This window comes from Letharia lupina (genome assembly GCF_014066315.1).
Source record: "Letharia lupina isolate WasteWater1 chromosome Unknown contig_9, whole genome shotgun sequence".
Classification (NCBI taxonomy): domain Eukaryota; kingdom Fungi; phylum Ascomycota; class Lecanoromycetes; order Lecanorales; family Parmeliaceae; genus Letharia; species Letharia lupina.
The window spans coordinates 918,083-937,627 of record NW_023502978.1 but is presented as its reverse complement, the minus strand read 5'-3'; the positions used below and the strand labels follow the sequence as shown (position 1 = coordinate 937,627).

Genomic DNA, 19,545 nt, shown 5'->3' with positions numbered 1-19,545 from the left:
CAAAAGCAGCATCTGCTGTACTTCAAGGACAAGACTTTCTGAAATCCACCGTTGCCAGCATAGGAAAATGCTGAGAACTTCTCGGCACTTTATCATGAATTGTATCGCTAGCTAGCAAACTCGTTGTAAAGACCGAGCCGTGGATTTGTAAGCGTCTGAAGTGGGTTCCGCTCTTGGCAAGGAGACTTAAGAGATTAGCGTCACTAGAGGCATGGCTGCTCCGAGGCTCCATTCGCACAAACACGAAGCGTTCACGACATGCCAGATGGTGAGCTGTCGAGGAGGATAGAGGGTTCGTACGATAATCCGCTGTATGAGTCTTTGATCTATCATGCCGATTCTAACACTATGCTCCCGACTTCCTCCACAGTAAGGTAGCACCATCGGTCCAAAAGCTCCCGGCAACAGCATGATGGCATCCAACGCATCTCTCGCCCTACAGCTCAATCTTGTCCAACAATCTTCGATGATGATGTCCCTTCCGCTCCTGCCCCTCGTAGTCGCCCTTACCCCTCGGGTTCATGGTATCGTCCGAGCACTCGGCGAAGCCATTCTTGCGCTGTCCATCGTGCGTGATAACTGCGCAGTATACGGCACTCGAATAATCGGAGGCGATGCTCCCGATCACGACACGGTCGGCTCCAGGTGAGGAACCGTCGTACACGCTTCCGGCCGCGATGGGGAATTCCAGGTAGGGCTTGGAGGCATGCGGGAAGCTGAAGTGCTCGTAGTCATTGTAGGCGTGGGGGTATTTGTCCCTGCCTGATTCACTTTGTATCAGTCGGAGTCGGGGTGGGGCGATACTGAGCGTTACGACGGACCGAGGGTCTGGCCCTTGGACGCGAGGGCGAGGGCCTCTGCGTAGATTTGGAGTCAGCATTACCAATTCGAGGCAGGACATGAAGTTACAAGAACGGTCCCGGGAGTGGGAAGGTCCTCTTGGTCGCGAAACATGTCTTGACTCAATCCAAATATCAAACAAGATAGATCGTCTCAGAGATATACGTACGGGAGGCAGCGGCATTGATATCGGTTTGAGAGTAGGAAGTACCTAAACAGTGGGAGCTGTTGGCGGTCCATACCTTATAATGGTAGGGATGGGTAGGGTGTGTAATAGTACGCACCATCACAGTTGCAGCCCGTGGGCTCATAGTATATCTCTGCCATTGTGCGCTTTCTGTGCGGTGCTGTGCAGTGATAACTCCGAGGCAAGGAAGGTGAAAGTCAAGAAGTCCTGGGAGACCATCCTATATACTCATTGAAACAACAAGGATCGGGCCGAGCTGCATCAGCACGTTTCGCACTGATTGGACGAGGAGTCACGTCCCATACTGAATGCAAGACATTATCCTGCAGTCGCTGAGCAAGGAACAGCATGGGAAAGTTGGAAAGATCCGAAACATAGAGGGGCAGTAGTGGAGAATGGTTAATGACCAAAAAGAATTCTACCAGTCTTCTTTCCGACAGTTTTGACAGAACAAAGTATAAGGAATGATTTATAGGAGCATTACCCTTGAGGAAGACCAACAGGGCCACAAGAACGCGTAAACGCAGGTCGCTAGAAGCCTGCGATTTGTGGTGCCAACTCAGAAGACCGAATCGACCACAACTTGCACATTCATGGGAGTCAGACAATGTTTGGATCAAATATAGTATGCTAGCATCGGCGACTGATTCAGGACAGATGGAGATGATAGACTTGATCAATGCTCATTCGGTCTTGCCCCTGCCTGCGGTGCCAGCGTCAATGACACCAACTCTATGTCCCACGAGTCTTGTATCTTTTTTCTCCAAATCTGCTGCGATGAAGTCTGCGCAGTCCTCCAAGGTTGTACCATATTTTGATGCATTGCCGACAATACTGATGATCGGGCCCAAATATGGAATGTTATGGAAGTATGAATTCTGGAAACCAGGTGGCACATCAGCCGAAGCATTCAGTGGATTGCCACGAGGTGCGTCAAGAAGGGTGACAGTCTTGCTGGCGGGTATCATGTTACTAGGACAGAACATCGACCATTGGAGATTCTTCTGCTTGGACAGGTAGATATATGTGAGATTGTGTTCCGTGAAGAGTGGGATACTGGACTGGAGTCAGCTAAGGTACTGCAGGAATCGAGAGGGGCGACATACTATTTCATCAGTTGAATGCCTTCCATACCAGGAAAGTCTAAGACCGACATGCCACCCATGAACCAAGCTCTGATCGGGCGATTAAGCTCCTTGCTTGCGTCGACAGCTCCAGTAGCTACGGCTTTTATGATCTCTTGCATTTGAGGCTCTGACCATGGCAGAACGGAGGCTTGGCCAGCGCTGTTGATGAGGCTATCACATTCATTTTCAACCAGAGCATTCTTAATGCTTGTTGAATCTGTCGCGTCACCGTTGACAACAGTGACCTGGGACAGAATGGATGAAGGTATCGATTCTCTGAGTTTCAGCTCATTTCGGACATAGACGACGACTCTCTGTCTGTGAGCAAGGAGAGCAGGCAGTAGGCGCGATCCAACGTTCCCAGTAGCTCCGAGCAAGAGGACTGGCATGGTGAGAGCGTTGTTGCAATTGTAGAAGAGGATTGAAGCCCATGATTTGGTCGCATTTTGAGGATGCCTAGGGGTCAAACTCGAATCGGCACCGTTACAACGCTTTCTAGCTGTCCGTTTCAGTAGTCACTATTAATAGTGAATGGCTCTTAGATAGCTCTAGTAGGATTTGCGGAATCCGAAATTTGTTGCCTCTCGGTGTTTATCGGATAGCGGAAGTTCCGTTAACTTGCAAATCCTAGTGAATACGAGTAGGTCACGTGGTCACCCAGCCGAGGGTGATTGCCTACTAGAACTACACATCTCAAGCTCCATAAACCCCAGTCGTCCTAAGCAGAATGCCGAGCGTCGAATTGGCATCCAAGCGCCAAGCTGCGCGAGAAGTGATTGATATCCTTTCGGAGATCTCTCTCCTGCTTGTAACTAGAAGCTTTCCTCCCTCTGTCCCCAAGTCGCGTGAGCTAACACCGTGGTCCACAGAACACACATCTGGACCGTAGCACACTGTCTCTTTGCGTATCCTTGATCGAGAATGGCGTCAATCCTGAAGCACTGGCGGTGCGTGATGAGCTTCTGGTATTTGGAATCTCTATCGCTGATGGGATTATATACAGACCGTGATCCATGAACTGAGGAAAGAGGGCGCAAAGGTTCAGCAGCAAGGCAGCGTAGGATCTGGATAGCGGTCGATACTGCATATGGGATGAAGTCATAAGGGATGGCATAGGAAGATACCCGAGAATGGCGTTTCGTTTATGATAAGAAATCAAATGCATGATACATGTATGTTTGTGCTCTACGCTCGGAGCAAAATGCGTCATCTCTATCTACAGAATCCGGACCAAACATTGATATAACATCAAGGCTTGCCCACCAAAGTCTCGGTTTCCTTATCTTTCGTCTTCAGACTCCCAGATCTTTCCTGAGGCTCGAGCTTCTTTTCGCCTGAGGAACCAATATCGTCTGACATGGCCTCCGCCGCTGCCTGCTGCAATCGTCCACTATCGTCTGCCTTGACATCCTTCTTCTTGGCTTCTTCATCATCGCTGTCGCCTAGACTGAAGGGATCATGGTCTGCCACGGGACTAGGGTCTACCGGAGCAAGTGGCTGCCACTTACTGGATTTGCCTCCGGTGCCAGATGACGGGCGGTTGGTTGGATCAGGCGACTTGGGATAATGAATTTCAATCTCTTCTGGTGGGCCTTCTTGAAATGAGACTCGGCGGCCTGATTGAGTCGACTGAGGTCGGGGCGGTGTTGGTTTGAAAAGATCGGGGTTTGCCAAAGGACGGCTCGAGCGCCGTTGGGCTGCCACATCCATTAGCCTTCAATTGTCCAGTGTGTTGGACATTGTTACAACATACCCTCATTATCTCTCATTTGGAGGCCAGCAAAATCATCTCCAAGCACCTGTGGATCGGCATCATATCGCTCGCGGTCCGCACTTCGCCTTCCAAATTCACTGCTCCTCCTACCATCGGATTGTTGCTGAGCTGGATAGCCTTGCTGTGGTGGTCGACCTTGAAAATCGTCGTCGCCTTCACCATCGATCTTCTTCTTGAAGCTGTTAACCCATTTATTGACTGTCGATTGTGTTTCGAGAAAGCCTTTTTTAATGTTGTCCTTCAAAATGGGCAATTCCTCTAGTCAGGTCGTTAGACACCACCGAGATCTGCTCCGTCTTGGGTGAACGTACCATCAAACCAACTGGGCCCGTCGTCTTGATCGTATCCACTTGCTTGTCTCGGGGGCCCACGTTGCTGTGGCCTTCGGTTGCCTGATCCAGATCTCGGGCCTTCACCATAAGCAGGAGCCCCATTGTAGTGCTCGGCAAGCTGCCGCGCGTATCGCTCATCTGCTGCAAGCTGGCTTTCCTCTGTAGACGTTGGGCCGGTTGGCGCCCGTTGTGGTCTTGGAGGTTGCGGCGGCGGAGCAGGCTCTGCGGCATCTGGATCTGACATGCCTGAATACCATCAGCATCCCTTAAAGCGAGCTGAAGTCCTGACCGTAGATACCTAGAAGAGCATTGAAAGCCGGTTCTACTCGGCCACCACTAGCTCGCAAGACAGCTTTGACAACTGCAGCATCGATGGAGGGAAAAGCTTCTTTTAAAGTGTTCTCTGCTTGTTGCTCTGGAGCCAACGGACGGGGTGGCTTGGGAGGGGGAAACTCTTCCTCGGCGCCGGGCTTCGGCTTTTCTGTTGAGGGAGGGGATTTTAGAGGAAATGATATTGTCTCCGCAGTCTCGTCATCGAAGTCTAAGGATTTCGCAGTCGTTGGTGATTCTGGTGGAGCCTTTGGCTTCTGTTGTTCGTTAGTGAGGACCCAGTTCTGATCACTTCTTACCAATGCAACGTACAGGTTTCTCCGAATCTGACATGAGGATGATGATGAACGCCACTGTTATGATACAGGTAAAAGCCTTCAGATATCTAGGACTGTCTTTGGAGTAGGAGACGAAGTAACATATTGAACAAACTGACAGGGCTGCCTACTCTATCGCGGCTCGGCTAACGCGCCAAGGATTGAAGGATTGCCAAGCCCCACAAAAAGTACAATATATAATGAGATAGAAACTAAATTGGAAAGCCCCTTGATAGCTCAGCTGGAAGAGCGATGGACGTAAGTTATTTCCTGGTCTGAATCAAAGTGAAATTGACTGACATTGAATTAGTGTAACGTTATCGATTAGTTATCCACAGGTCGCCGGTTCAAGTCCGGCTCGAGGGAATTTTTTTTCCTCCTTTCTTTGATTTACCGTAAAGTGCGTGAAAGATATCTCAATTCAATATCTTAAATATACATTAATTGCGTTTAACTTTGTTGGGCTTATAAAGAAGATTTTTTTAGAAAAGAGATCGATACCAAAGGTCCTGCACCCGCCAGGAAAAGGATCTAGCTCTGTGCTAACACCCCGCCCCGAGCGTTGCTTGGACAATGCGCTTAGAGTTGCTTGGGATTAGTACCTGGCATTACCCCCGCTTGAGGGCCCATGCACCTATCAGGCTTCACTGATTCCCCCAAGTTCAGTCTATGAACTTCCAGGAAATCTAGGCTCTTTGGCTAAATGGTTGCCTTCCGAAATTAGGGTTAGGGCTGCCACTAGCGCATGTGCAGGACTTTTGGTTGTCGATCTCTATATACTATATACACTTTTCCGACATTCCTCGTGTATTTTGCCAGGAGCATGCTCAACTGCATGCTTTCTGCTCTATAAATCACGTTCAGTCGTTACTCGTGATCGAGAAAATAGCAACAGATTACATTCATGGCTTGTGGTGCAAAACCATACGAAATGTACCCCAATCTCATCCTACTGAGTCAGTCCCTGCAACCAGCATTGTAAGTCAGGCTAATGTAGGCCTGCAAGCGTATACCTGTCTGCTCCATCTACTATCGTTGCAAAGACTTACAGGAAAGAGATTTTTTTGAGTGCCAAAATACGCGTACGACAACCGCTATTTGCACGCATCATCATGAAAACATTATACACTCTCATAATTAACATCCTATTTGGCTAGGCCTCCTCATAATGGTACACGACTTCGTAAGCCACGCTTGTGGCGCACGCAACGATTATGAGAAGCGCTGCCCGAACCCAGATTGCAAAGTAAACTGCACTTACAGTAAGAAGTCGGGGCATTCGATAGACAAGTGACCAAAATTGTTTTGCGACCATTGTCATACTCAAGGACACAAAAATCCACAATGCCCCAAACAATCCTCTGGAGCAATGCGACAAAAGCCGAACCACACCAAGCCTGCACGTTTTAGTTCTGACGATTCTCCAAAAGCAAATACGCCGAAGCCGACACTCGCTCCCACAACGTCTGCTTCTATTTTGCAGGAGCTCAATTGCCAAGCTGATCAGTATCAGAGTCTTGGGGATACGTCCCACGCCTTCCCAGGGTTGAGATGCGTCCTCAGCCATCTTCTCGATCATTTTGGGCCTGGCCGTGGAACAGAATCATGGCAAACGATGTACTGTGCTTGGGTCAAAAGGCTTGGTGGACCGAAGAAGGTAGAGGATCTGTTGTTCGCTTTCATTGACGAGGATATCAAAGCCCTACAGGGTCAGTCGATCACTGCTCAACGACTGCAAGAGGTGAAACATGGGCCGCCTGTGATAATTGACCGGCACTGAGGGCAATCTGGAGGGTACCTCGACTTCATCACGGACGATCGGGATATTTATTACCAACGATACTATGTTAGCCAGTCGACAAATTTGGGAGTATCGTAGGGTAGGCGATTATCGCGGAGTAAGAGAGTATCGTGGGATATAAGAATATCGTAGGGTAGGAGAGTATGGTAGTGTAGAGGAGTATGGTAGGGTGAATATTTATCGTGAGGTAAAAGAGTACAGTACCACCAGTACTGCAGGCCTCAAGGTGAAGCTCAGCTGGAATATTTGCTAAAGCGGCCACGATCAGGGCGAGTGGGGGTTACATACGAAATGTACCGCGATGATCCTATGTAAATGCGTACGCCCCCCCCATCTCAGGCTGATGCTCTAAAACAAGAAGCTGTCAAAGGCTTCGGGCTGGCCCCTCACGCTAGGATATGCCATCTCGGGTAATCTTCCAAGTTAGGTAGGTGAAGAAGAAAACCCATCTAAGCTTGTCACACCTACCTTACCCCACCTTGACCTCGCAGCTCTGGCGGTGAGGACAATAGTACATCACCCAATCATGTCTCCGACAGTATGTGGATTCAACGCTCCTTGGCGTCACCTACGCATTCTCTGCGGCTTTCCTGCCCTCATAAATCTCTCGTGTCTCCCTCTTTTTATTTCCATTCATATATAGATAGACCTTCTTTACGTTATAGATGCTTTGATCTTGCTGTTCCTTACTACTTGCCCAATGATGCTCCCAATATTGTTAGCTGGCCTCGGGGCCTTGCCCTTGACTTGTGCAATGCCCCCACGACAGCTACTGGCTTCTAAACATATGGAGCTATCACTTGAGCGCAGACAGGATGCCTCGCAGTACCCAGCGCATACGATTGATATGCCCATTGATCATTTCCCAAATAACCCACGTTATGCCCCGCACACAAATGCGACCTTCTCTCAGCGATATTATTTCGACTCGACGTACTATAAACCTGGCGGTCCAGTATATCTGTATATAGGAGGTGAAACGAGTGGGCCGAGCAGGTTCTCGAATTTGGAGACCGGGATCATCCAGATTTTGATGAATGCAACGAATGGATTGGGCGTCATCCTAGAGAATAGATACTATGGAGAATCGTTTCCTTACAACACTTCGACTACAGACCAACTAGTCTACTTGACTACCGAGCAAACAATCGCGGACAATGCATACTTCGCCACTCATGCAACCTTCCCTGGCATCAAAGGCAATATATCGGCACCAATTTCACCATGGGTGTTGTACGGAGGAAGTCTGGCAGGAGCTCAGACTGCATTCTCTGTCAAGCAATACGGAGGCTTGCTATACGGCGGCATTGCTAGTAGCGCCGTAATCCATGCGGTGCTCGCCTATCCTGAGTGGTACGCTCCAATCCAGAAGTTCGCTCCCCAAGACTGTGTCACAAGTATCAACAACATCGTCGACAAGTTCGATGCACTAGTTGCTGCAAACAACACTGAAGGTATTAAAGAATTCAAGGCAATTTTCGGCCTTGAGGCGTTGGTAGACAACCGAGACTTCGCGATGACAATTGCTTTCCCAATCGGTGGGCCCATGAACTATCCGACCAACACATGGCAAGAGCTCAATTGGAACTCGACATATGGTTCCCAGGATTTCTTCCATTTCTGCTCCAATGTCACCAATCTGGACGCCCCTGAAAACATCACAGCGGTCGACACCGTGCTCAGTAAATACAGTAATGGCGAGGCTTGGAGCAACCTTGGTAACTACGCCCAATACGTGAAACAAACACTCCTCCCACTCTGTGACGGTGTCCCGATCGACAGCACGTCTTGCTTTGGCACCCAGAATCAAACTTTCTATGCCGATACAACTAATTCAGCAGCGCGCAGCTACCTTTACAGCACCTGCACCGAACAGGGCGCCTATCAGGTCGCGCCCGCAACTGGACCTTCATTGATCTCCCGCGTCCTTCAGGTCAACTACACCCAGCAATGGTGTGAATGGGCTTTTCCCAAGGGGAAGTTCAATTCCATACCCAGCACGCCCAACTTGAATTACTACAATCATTACGGAGGTTTCAATTTCTCTGCGGATCGTCTAGCCTTCATTGACGGCAACATCGACGTCTGGCTCGACGTCTGCTATCACTCGAATGACGCCCCAGCGCGCTATTCTACAGATCTTCATCCTGAGTATTTGATTGCCGGCGCGGGCCATCACTGGGATAGCTACGGCATTCTTGATCTCGACGCGGAGCCACAGTTCATCGAGCAGGCGCATCTGTGGGAGATCAGAACGGTGAGGAAGTGGCTGAGAAGCTTCAAGAGCTGGAAATCGAACGTCAGACATTCAGAGCTCTAGACCCCCGGGAAAGCCAGAGATTGAAGGCTTGTTCAAGTATCGAAAAGGTGGATTTATCATAGAGAGTATCGGTCAACCAAACACAAAAGCTGTCGTAACCATCTCACAAATCTCTTTCTCGCTCTCACTAATTCTGGCTGTAAAGTTGAGTTGATGAGCTGCTGAATGCCTCGATATCTTGCAGCGGGATTTGCTAAAATTTTACCGCCAAGGTTATAAGGTAGTAGAGTAATGCGTTTCCCCCGACCAAGGCTAGGGTGAGTGCTGCTTTACATCGCGTGACTAACGCTGATTGTAGGTGACCAAGGGTTGCTCTCAGAAACCGTTGCAACCGGGTCATAATGATTTCATGTTATAGACACCATAGACGATAGTGATATACGCCGGCCCGACGGCTTTGTCCCCGTGGACTCACGAAGTGTGTTTTCAAAAGCTTAGATGCTACCGTTCCTGAAAACTCATCAGATGCGTTGAGGACGGACATTGCTAACAATAGAAAGCGAAAACTTCGCTCACTTTTTACTCTCAACTTTCCCCTGCCCCTCAAGCCCCTCCAACGCCTTACATGCCTCTGCCCAAGCCCCATCTCCCTCATAGAGCTGACTCCTCAAATACGCCCACGTCATCCTTTGCACTACCGCCAACCGCTCCGGACTCTGATCCAACGTCTCGCTCGCATCCCACCCACTGATACCCCCGAGGATATGTTTGGCGCCCTTGAGCGTAAGCAGATCTTTCGGCCCCGGAGCAAGCGCGTACGGGTCGGCGTGCCAGTCGGCGCCGCGGATCGTCAAATGGGGGCTGACGTCCTCGTCACCGTACACCACGAGCGCGGGCGTGGCCATGTTGCTGAAGTTCGCGCCATAGAAGGGGACGAGTTTCTTCCCGAAGTCCGAGATATCCGCGCCGCCGTTTCCGATGCCGGCGAGGACGACGCCCGCCTTGATGCGCGTCTCGGGCTCGTACCACGTGGACCCGTCGCGCGGGTCCGTGTTGCTGGCACCCAGGAGCATGGCGGCGGTCCACCCGCCCGCCGAGTGGCCCGCGACCGCCACCCGCCGCTTGTCGAGGCGGCCCCGGAGCCCCGGCACGGCCGCCTCGACGCTGTTGAGGTGGTCGAGGATGCGCACCATGTCCGCGGCTCGCTCTTGCCAGAACAGCTCCTGGCCCTCGGGCGCCTCGAGCCCCAGGAACGCCGAGCTCAGGTGCGTCGGCTGCAGCACCGCGAAGCCGTGCGCGGCCCAGAACTCGTACAGGGGCGCGTACCCCTCCAGCGACGAGAGCGAGTTGCTGCGCCCCTGGCCGTGCGAGAGGAGGATGATCGGCAGGGCGTCCCCGGTCGAGGGCACCGTTACGCGCAGCTGGAGGTCGACGGGACGGCCTGGGGCGGGGAGGACGACGGGGCTGAAGGAGATGATGGGTTTGGGGGGGTTGGTGGGGATGTCGGCCGCGGCGCCGATGAGGGCGTGGTAACCGGTATGCATGGTGTTCGTTTTTGTTTGGTGATTTGAATCGAGTGGGAGGTGGAGGGACAAGGGATGATCGAGTTGGTGAGAGATGGGACTGTAAGGCGAGAAGTATTTAATTCATAGACAAAATGACACGGCGCTGATAAAGCAAGCGCAATGATGAGCGATCAGGATCAACTCTTCAGGGATTCAGGATGGAGATATGGAGTTAAGACGGACGTAAGCTCGGCTTTTGACTCGCTCACTCTACTTATTCCGCAAATTTTGACGGCAAAGCTTGAGGTAGTCTATCCCAATACCGTCTTGGAAACAACAAGAGACCTTCCTTGCAGCAAGTGTAAGACAGCTATCATGCCCTGCCCCGAACCATATAGTAGGGCTTACAAGACACCTCACCTCGTGTAAAGCAAGGGCACGCACCACAGGGAGCCCGTGGAAGGTTGACTGGAGAATATGAAATGTGATATAAAGACAGAATGCAGAAACTTCCAAGCTGGTCATGGCACCGCCGGCAGTGTACCCGATCGCGGCCGTTCAAATCCTTCAGCAAGTGCCTCGTGTATATTTGCCTCGTCCGCCCGCTCGTTACGCTCATGACTGTAACCCTGCCACTTGACCGAGTAGCTACGCCTGAGGCTCGGAGCGCGGCTGTCCTTTTCCGCCCCTTCCACGGGCGGGCCACGACTGCGGCGAGGCCCGACGGGTGACGCGACAGTCGAGGAGCGCCGCTCAGCCAGATACTGATTGTCTTCGGAAACGACGGGAGGAAGGGGGGAGGGCGGCTGGCTGTTGCTGTGTGCGCTTCGGAGAAGGTGATCCAGATATTGGGCGACGTCGAGCCTGCTGGCCCCACTGATCGATGTCACTCGTTCATCGGCTAAGCCGTAGTCTCCAAGTCGCCGTGACGGTGCTGAGCGCGAAGAAGCCAATTGCTGTATGGTGAAACGGAGGTTTCATGTCTTGAGAGAGATGGCGAGCTTCGAACGCAGCGGATCGCGCCATTCACTCATCCGCATCAGCCAATTCGTCGACTTCCAGCCTTGCGCTTTCCGTGCCGGTGGTGTAAGTTCGATGAAGCACGCTTTGCTGTCGGGCACAAAGCAACGGGACCCTTTGTGCAGCTCGTTCTATGAAGTTTCGCTTCCGCCGGAGTCATCGGCAACCAGCGAGCTATTGGTTGGTTCAGTTCTCTGAGCCAAATTTCTAATTGGCATCGTGCTTGATGGTTGAGTGCGCTAAAAGCGGCAGTCTCGGGTGAGCCCAGATTGACTAGCGTATGCACAAAGGTCCGGAATGCTTGGCGCTGAGAATTCCCACATATACCTTCAAGAATAGTAGTGAATAGCTGCATCTTCTCCAATATCGTATTAAATTACCTCGACTACTCTAAAGCTGTTAAGAGCATTTTATAAAATTCGCTATTATTCTATTTTACAATAGAATAAAATATTTAAAATCTTTTAAAAACTTTATAGTCTGATCTATACTGTATTTATTGAATTTTAATTGTGAACCTATACAGAAAAATTGAAATTTTTCATTTTTGATTTTGGGGTGTGCCAGAACCGAGGGAAATTTTTTTCTTTCTCAAGGATTATGCAACCAGGGGTAAAGCGGTTACGGCCGCGCGGGTTCCGGTGTGGGGGCTCGAGGGTACAATGCTTAAAGTACTTTAGATACCTTATCCTGGTGGTCTTCACTGGCGTCTTTTTTTTTTGCCAAGACATGACTTTTTGACGATTGGTTCATCATTCACGACCTTGTTTGTGAAGCTCCATCAGATAGCTGGGGTAACCTTGACATGCGGACAGATGGCGGACTTTGATCTATCGACTTCTTTTATCCCTTCTCTCAACAAGCCGTCCTCTCTCCTTCCTATTGCACGTCATCGTCAGAGTCTACTATATCTAGTTGAAACTTTTCCAGTAATCATAGTTGTTGGTCAAACAGGTTCGTACATTCCGTATTATCTTTCTTGTTTGGATCCAGGACTTGAGTCACATCACGGGGAGCAAAATGGTTTTGTACTTGGCTTAGAGAAGCAATGCTGACCCGGAATTGTTGGTAAGGAAGTGGAAAGACAACACAGATCCCACAGTTTCTCGAACAGGCAGGATGGTGCGAAGCAGGCAAAATTGTTGCGGTCACGCAGGTAGGTGAGTTGGAAAGCCCTGTATTGATTGTCAGGTTTATTGATTACTGACGACATATCAGCCTCGGAGAGTCGCTGCTACTACCGTGGCCACTCGGGTCGCAGAGGAGGTTGGATGCAATTTAGGGGAAGAAGTCGGCTACTCCATTAGGTTCGAGGACTTGACCAGTGCCAAAACTCGCATCAAGTTCTTGACCGATGGTCTTCTTCTTCGAGAAGCACTTGCAGATCCTCTCTTATCGAGATACTCAATTATCATGGTCGACGAAGCTCATGAGCGCTCGCTAAGCACTGATATACTCCTCGGCGTACTGAAGAAGATTAGCAAAAGGAGGCCAGATCTCCGTATAATTATCAGTAGCGCAACATTGCAAGCAGAAGACTTTCTTCGTTTCTTCTCTGGAGAACAACCCGAACAGAACGGTGATGCAGACGAGCACTCTGTAGGTCGGATCATCAGCCTAGAAGGACGCATGTATCCAGTGGACACGATGTATCTTGAGGAGCCGGCCGAAAACTACGTCGAAAGGGCAGTGAAGACCGTATTCGATATACACGCCAGTGAATCGGATGGCGACATACTCATTTTCCTGACTGGTCGAGAAGAGATTGACACGGCTCTTCAGCTAATTGCAGACCGAGCAGCGTCTCTACACCCTCGGGCTCAATCTGTCCTCTCGCTGCCTCTATATGCTGGGCTAACGAGCGAGCAACAGCTCTACGTATTCGAGCCTGCTCCGGAGAATACCCGCAAAGTCATCGTCTCAACGAACATTGCGGAGGCTTCAGTGACCATTGATGGCATTGTCTATGTCATTGATTGTGGCTTTGTTAAGCTGCGTGCCTTTAATCCTAAGACTGGGATTGAAACTTTGACAGCCACGCCGGTTTCCAAGGCATCGGCCACGCAGCGTGCTGGACGAGCAGGGCGGACGAAAGCGGGGAAATGCTACAGGTTGTATACGCAGCTGGCTTACCAGAGTCTACCGGAAGCCACCGTGCCTGAAATCCAGAGATCAAATCTTGCACCAATCATTCTCCAATTGAAAGCACTTGGCATCGACAATGTTCTTCGCTTTGATTTTCTCACCCCTCCACCAGCAGAATTGATCATCCGTGCGCTGGAGCTGTTGTACTCATTGGGAGCGGTGGATGACTACGCAAAGCTCACTCGGCCCTTGGGCGTACGCATGGCCGAACTTTCGGTTGAACCAATGATGGCTAAGGTCCTCTTGTCAGCATCTACTATGGGCTGTATGAGTGAGATTTTGTCTATTGCGGCAATGACTAGTTTGCAAGGAGCCGTGTGGTTTCATCACGATGGAGAGAAGAAGGCAACGGAATCTGCTCGTCGCAAATTCGCCGTCGAGGAAGGAGATCACCTTACGTTACTCAACGTATATCAAGCTTTTGTGACTAAAGGCAGGAAGGATTCGAAATGGTGTCGGGACAATTGTCTTAATTACAAATCTATGACACGCGCCGTCAGTGTTCGAACTCAGCTAAAGCGGCATCTAGAGCGGTTTGGAATAGACGTTGATGAAACACTTGCCACGAGTAAGAGGGCTGACGAAGTGTCTGATAAAGGAAAACAGATCAGAAAGTGTCTAGCAGCTGGATACTTTGCTCACGCCGCCAGGATGCAGCCTGATGGGGTCTTCAAGACAGTCAATGGGAGCGTGACTTTGCACGCTCATCCAAGCTCTCTCATGTTTGTAAGTCTACTTTCGCTCGCAGATTTTTGAAAGTCTTGCTAACGACAAATAGAATAGGAAGGCGGATTGGGTCATCTTCCACGAGATCCTCGAGACTGGGAGCAAGACCTTTATTCGAGATGTCACAAAGATCGAGAAGGGCTGGTTGCTTGATGGCTCGTTGTCCACGTATTATGAAATCACGGGACATTGAGAACGATCTGGTCTGGTGAGTGGCTTTGAGACGAAGCACTAGAGGATCTCCATGGCGACATACGATTATTGTATAATAGACAATAAATAGCAAGGAGTGATCTGAATTGAAGAAGTTGACCAATCAAAGCCGCACTTGCTAAGTGAATGTATCCCCGCTTCCTTACTTCCCCGCTTCCTTTATACTTCCCCCGCTTCCTTTATACTTCCCCCGCTTCCTTACTTCCTTCTCTAGAAAATGTAGCCAGCACCTCCACCATGACCAAACATGTCTCACCATCAAGGGCACGATCATTCGGGTCACGACCACGAAGGCCACGGTCATGATCACGGTCACGACCACAGTGACGAGACAGAACCAGCTCTCCAGACCCTGATATGGAAGCAAATCGACTTTGACAACATAAGAACTCTCAACGAGCGTGAGCCCGATGCAGGCGCGAAGGTTGTCAAAAAAACGTGGCAGCAGCGGCTGGAGGCTGATCCAGAGCTCGAGAGTGATGCAGACGAGCAGTTGCTCATGTTTGTGCCGTATGTAGCTGGTATGCTTCCTCAGACCTATAACACTCTAACGACTTGTGCACAGCTTCGCCGGCGTCCTAAAGCTCCACGCCATCCTCATTCGTGCCTCCACTTCCGACTGCTGTCCCAAGACCCTCAAAGTCTACCACAACAGAGACGACCTCGACTTCTCCACCGCCTCTGATCTCGAGCCCACGCAGACACTCACCGTCTCACAGACCAGTGATATCCAAGAGCTGCAGGTCAAGCGGGCGAAGTTTGGGAACACGTACAACTTGACGTTGTTCCTGGAGGATAACTATGGGGATGATGTTACGAGAGTGTATTGGATCGGATTCAAGGGAGAGTTTACGGAGTTGAACAGGGAGCCGTTCGAAGTGCTATATGAGAAGGCGGCGAATCCGAAGGATCATGAATTGGTAGCGGGGATTGGAGAGAGGGGTGCTATGAGTGGGGGGAGACATGGGATGTAGGTGGACGCCTACTGGAGTAGAGGTTATAGCATGCTCTGCAATTGCTGCTTCACGGAATAAATTCCAGGGCGTTAGCACCCCGGTGCTGTGTAAAAGAGCACGATGTATTTGATAGTGATGACAGCATCTATACATTTGTAATCGAAAGTGCACCAACAGTGTGGATGAGAACTCCAAGAAGCCAAATATATACCGGCTGAGCATAACCAACGCCATTCGCTATGCCATTCGCATAATCCCGGGCCTTCGCGTATGAGCACTATGCCAGCATCGGCTCCGCAGCCTGCGCCGCCGCCCTCTCCTGTGCTCTCGCCCTTGCTCTCGCCTTCTGCTGTCCCACCTCTTCCAATTCACCAGCCAACACAGGCTCATTCTGAGGTGCTGCTGGATACTTGATAGCATTCGGCTCTTTAATCCCGTTGATCTCTCCCTCCAAAGTCTCCAACTCGTCCTCTACTTCGTCCTCGTCCTGGTTTGACATTTGGCCTCCCAACATCTCACTAATCTCTTTTTGATACGCCTTCGCATCTTCACTCTCCCCCATCAACTTCTCCACATTCTCAATGCCGCCCATTTCGGCATGTATTTGTTTGAGAACGTTTGTACCCTGTTGTAGGCCGTAGACAACGTCCTTCTGGACCAAGGTAAACTCGACATTGCTGGTCAACTGTTCAAGTGTCTCAAGCTGGGCGTCGGTTTTGGCGAGAAGGGTTTCTTGGAACTTCTTGCGCCGCAATGCCAGGAGCGCTTTAGGCTTGTCTCCACGGGCCAGACATTCTCGCGCGACTGCTGTCTCGCGGTCTGTAATCAGGGTTACGCGCTGCTGGTATTGGTGTAGCTTGTCGCGCTGGTTCTTCATGTCAAGGATTGCCCTACGTCATTTGTTAGTAGATATTGGGGAATAAAAGGCTCTTTGAGAGGACCTGTCCTGTGCCGATATCTTGTGCGAGCTTGGAGTGTTCCCCATAGCGACATGGTCTCGTTTCCAGCTACAAATAGGACGTAGTATACCGGGTTCAAGGTCAGATGCCTCGGAAGTTGTGAATTACAGACAGTACTAGCGCAGTCCTTATCGATAAGGGGCCGAACATTTTCCCTCGCTCGCTCGCCGTCAGTCTTCTCGCACACTCGGAAAGCTGCTTTCCAAACTTCGAGGCGCAATGCCTTCACGCACCTTTCATGGAAGGGTAACTTTGGGCCAGGGCCTAGACAAAGAGGTATGCATTACCGAGCAAGCCAACAGGAAATTTGCTCACTGGCCAGGTCTATCAAATTGTTCGGAAGCTCGCCGACGAAGACGCACAGTATGACCAGCAAACGAAATCGTCTATCTCCGATGTCTACGACAAGATCAAGAGGTCGAATTCAAGTCTAAATCGGAAAAGCAAAAAGTTGTTGGAGGATAGCATAGGCAGGGTGCTCGACGTATTGAAACAAGAAGCGGAGAGCGAAGATGAGATTGGGTCCATTGAGGGCGACTTTCCTGACATACAGAAAACGGATGTATTGATTGCAAATGGTATGAACAAGAGAATCGTGGGTTCGTGGTCGAAAGATGCTTCGAAGATGAATGGAAGCCAGACACTTTCCACTGAGGAGCAGGCAGCCCAGTCCATAGCACCAGTGTCGAAGAAGCGTCAAATGAACGGCGAACCCATGATGAAGCGGCGAAAAGCAGCTTCAGAGGTTGACCGCTCACCACCAACGCATGTCAGCCTGGCAGACCTCGGAGGAGTCGACACTGTCATCCAAGATCTGAAGGATTTAATCGTCCTACCTTTATTCAGACCTGATATCTACATGAACTCAAAGATACAACCACCTCGCGGTATTCTTCTCCATGGACCTCCTGGATGTGGAAAAACCATGATTGCAAATGCTCTCGCTGCGGAGCTTGGCGTACCTTTCATCTCACTGTCTGCTCCTTCATTGGTGTCTGGTATGTCTGGGGAGTCGGAGAAAGCATTACGAGACCACTTTGAAGAGGCGAAGAAGATGGCACCTTGTCTCGTCTTCTTGGACGAAATAGACTCAATTACTCCTAAAAGAGAAAATGCGCAGCGCGAAATGGAGAAACGCATTGTTGCTCAACTTCTCACATGTATGGACCAGTTGGCCTTGGAGCAGACGGGTGGAAAGGCAGTGATCATTCTTGCCGCTACTAATAGACCCGATTCGCTCGATCCTGCTTTAAGGCGAGGCGGTCGATTCGATAAAGAGATCAATCTTGGAGTGCCGAGTGAAGCAGTTCGTGGGCAAATTCTACGAGCATTGACCAGGCAGATGGCTTTGTCCGATGACTTCGATTTCCGCCATCTAGCCAAACTTACGCCTGGATTTGTGGGAGCTGATCTCAGCGACCTGGTCTCTACGGCGGGCTCGGCAGCTATAAAAAGATTCTTAGACACACTCGAGATAGAGAGTAGTGACATGGATGTTGACACTGGTGATGCCCCAGTCTCGGAGACGGTCTTAGAACTGCGGCGACTAATAAAACGGGCAAAGGAGCCTCCCGGCCCAGAAACGGCCGCTATTTTGATCACAACTGGTGACTTCTTGACTGCATTGCCCAAGATACAACCTTCATCCAAACGCGAAGGATTTGCTACAATCCCTGGTACTACTTGGGCAGACATTGGAGCCTTGCGGCCCGTTCGTGAAGAACTTCTTACTGCAATTGTTGAGCCAATCAGGAGTCCCAAAAAATACGAGCGGGTGGGCATTACGGCGCCTACAGGGGTTCTTTTATGGGGTCCGCCCGGTTGTGGGAAGACATTGCTTGCCAAGGCTGTGGCGAACGAGTCAAGAGCCAACTTCATCAGCGTCAAAGGGCCCGAACTTCTTAACAAGTATGTGGGTGAATCAGAGAGAGCGGTACGCCAAGTGTTTGTACGAGCCAGGTCAAGCATACCTTGCGTTATTTTCTTCGACGAATTAGACGCGCTGGTGCCCAAACGTGATGACAGCCTTTCGGAATCGTCCGCAAGAGTAGTCAATACACTGCTTACCGAGCTCGACGGCCTGAGCAATCGACAGGGAATCTATGTAATTGCTGCAACCAACCGCCCAGACATCATAGATCCTGCAATGCTTCGGCCTGGCAGACTCGAGACTTTGCTCTTCGTTGACCTACCTGAAGAGGCGGAAAGAGTCGAGATCCTACAGACCCTGAGCCGCAATCTCTCGATACCATTCACCGATGCAATCGCGGATGTTGCCCGAGCATGTGAAGGCTTCAGCGGTGCGGACTTGGAGAGTCTACTGCGCAGGGCCGGGTATGCGGCCATCAAGCGTAATGACGATATCAAGTTAGAAGACTTCATGACTGCACGACAGAAGATCAGGCCCAGTGTTGGCGACAGAAGAAAATACGATAAATTGAAAGTGCAGTGGGGTGCAGGTCTATCAGGCTAGCGACAATACGAAGACCAATCTTATCACACTTTACCAAGTTCGGTTTACTAATGTGTATCTGTGTCTTGCAGTCTCAACTGGTAACAGTTCCCCGCTTTGACCTGTACTCCCTATCTGGACTGCAGTCTGATGGACCTTCTCGACTTGCATGGACGCACGCCAAAATGCGAAAGGAGGAACCAGCAAAAGGTGGGAACAACGGCATGATTCCACTACTATAACCATTCCACTTCTTCGGCAGGTCATCGATTTGGTCTGGTTTTTCTATATTTGCTTGCCGGAGCGGCTTCGGGCCTGGGTATGCAGGAGAATCTTACGCAATTAACAGGGGGTCCAATCCGCAAATTGCAACAACTGAGATTAGGACCAGGTTTACAGCGTCTAGGTCTTTAAGGTCTCGAGATATTTCAAGCGAGAGACAAGAAGGCGGATGGGTGGAGGCTCTTCCCGACCTAAGCCGCGATTTCGTCTGCAGCTATGTGCCCCTTGCATGTGCATTTGGCAGAATGCATCAGTCATTACCACTTTCTGATAATCTGGGGAGTCGAAATGCGGGGACCCCAGCTCATGCGCAAGGTCT

At 50.5% G+C, this 19,545-nt stretch overlaps 9 protein-coding genes and 1 non-coding gene across 10 annotated transcripts; 5 read left to right on the top strand and 5 right to left on the bottom strand.

Moving 5' to 3' along the window:
- Positions 1–436: 436 nt before the first annotated feature.
- HO133_010754 (uncharacterized protein) lies at positions 437–1,167 on the bottom strand (the record flags this gene model as incomplete). Its single annotated transcript, XM_037301605.1, has 4 exons — positions 437–762; positions 822–857; positions 1,010–1,051; positions 1,125–1,167. The coding sequence occupies 4 exons, from the start codon at positions 1,165–1,167 to the stop codon at positions 437–439; spliced, it is 447 nt and encodes a 148-aa protein (XP_037153239.1).
- Positions 1,168–1,710: 543 nt separating this feature from the next.
- On the bottom strand, positions 1,711–2,543 carry HO133_010753 (uncharacterized protein; the record flags this gene model as incomplete). The annotated part of the gene is made up of 2 exons (XM_037301604.1): positions 1,711–2,083; positions 2,134–2,543. The coding sequence occupies 2 exons, from the start codon at positions 2,541–2,543 to the stop codon at positions 1,711–1,713; spliced, it is 783 nt and encodes a 260-aa protein (XP_037153238.1).
- Positions 2,544–3,402: 859 nt separating this feature from the next.
- HO133_010752 (uncharacterized protein) lies at positions 3,403–4,923 on the bottom strand (the record flags this gene model as incomplete). Its single annotated transcript, XM_037301603.1, has 5 exons — positions 3,403–3,851; positions 3,908–4,186; positions 4,240–4,506; positions 4,559–4,847; positions 4,903–4,923. The coding sequence occupies 5 exons, from the start codon at positions 4,921–4,923 to the stop codon at positions 3,403–3,405; spliced, it is 1,305 nt and encodes a 434-aa protein (XP_037153237.1).
- A 210-nt stretch (positions 4,924–5,133) lies between these two features.
- HO133_010751 lies at positions 5,134–5,273 on the top strand. Its single transcript has one exon. It is a non-coding gene; the product is annotated as a tRNA-Leu (tRNA).
- A 2,222-nt stretch (positions 5,274–7,495) lies between these two features.
- Positions 7,496–9,028, top strand: HO133_010750 (uncharacterized protein; the record flags this gene model as incomplete). Its single annotated transcript, XM_037301602.1, has 1 exon — positions 7,496–9,028. One exon carries the CDS (start codon positions 7,496–7,498, stop codon positions 9,026–9,028), a length of 1,533 nt encoding a protein of 510 aa, XP_037153236.1.
- Positions 9,029–9,540: 512 nt separating this feature from the next.
- HO133_010749 (uncharacterized protein) lies at positions 9,541–10,512 on the bottom strand (the record flags this gene model as incomplete). Its single annotated transcript, XM_037301601.1, has 1 exon — positions 9,541–10,512. One exon carries the CDS (start codon positions 10,510–10,512, stop codon positions 9,541–9,543), a length of 972 nt encoding a protein of 323 aa, XP_037153235.1.
- Positions 10,513–12,308: 1,796 nt separating this feature from the next.
- Positions 12,309–14,557, top strand: HO133_010748 (uncharacterized protein; the record flags this gene model as incomplete). The annotated part of the gene is made up of 4 exons (XM_037301600.1): positions 12,309–12,447; positions 12,567–12,649; positions 12,712–14,364; positions 14,417–14,557. 4 exons carry the CDS (start codon positions 12,309–12,311, stop codon positions 14,555–14,557), a joined length of 2,016 nt encoding a protein of 671 aa, XP_037153234.1.
- Positions 14,558–14,824: 267 nt separating this feature from the next.
- HO133_010747 (uncharacterized protein) lies at positions 14,825–15,551 on the top strand (the record flags this gene model as incomplete). Its single annotated transcript, XM_037301599.1, has 2 exons — positions 14,825–15,087; positions 15,143–15,551. The coding sequence occupies 2 exons, from the start codon at positions 14,825–14,827 to the stop codon at positions 15,549–15,551; spliced, it is 672 nt and encodes a 223-aa protein (XP_037153233.1).
- A 259-nt stretch (positions 15,552–15,810) lies between these two features.
- On the bottom strand, positions 15,811–16,518 carry HO133_010746 (uncharacterized protein; the record flags this gene model as incomplete). Its single annotated transcript, XM_037301598.1, has 2 exons — positions 15,811–16,423; positions 16,475–16,518. The coding sequence occupies 2 exons, from the start codon at positions 16,516–16,518 to the stop codon at positions 15,811–15,813; spliced, it is 657 nt and encodes a 218-aa protein (XP_037153232.1).
- Positions 16,519–16,711: 193 nt separating this feature from the next.
- On the top strand, positions 16,712–18,965 carry HO133_010745 (uncharacterized protein; the record flags this gene model as incomplete). The annotated part of the gene is made up of 2 exons (XM_037301597.1): positions 16,712–16,768; positions 16,815–18,965. 2 exons carry the CDS (start codon positions 16,712–16,714, stop codon positions 18,963–18,965), a joined length of 2,208 nt encoding a protein of 735 aa, XP_037153231.1.
- Between the last annotated feature and the right edge of the window lie 580 nt (positions 18,966–19,545).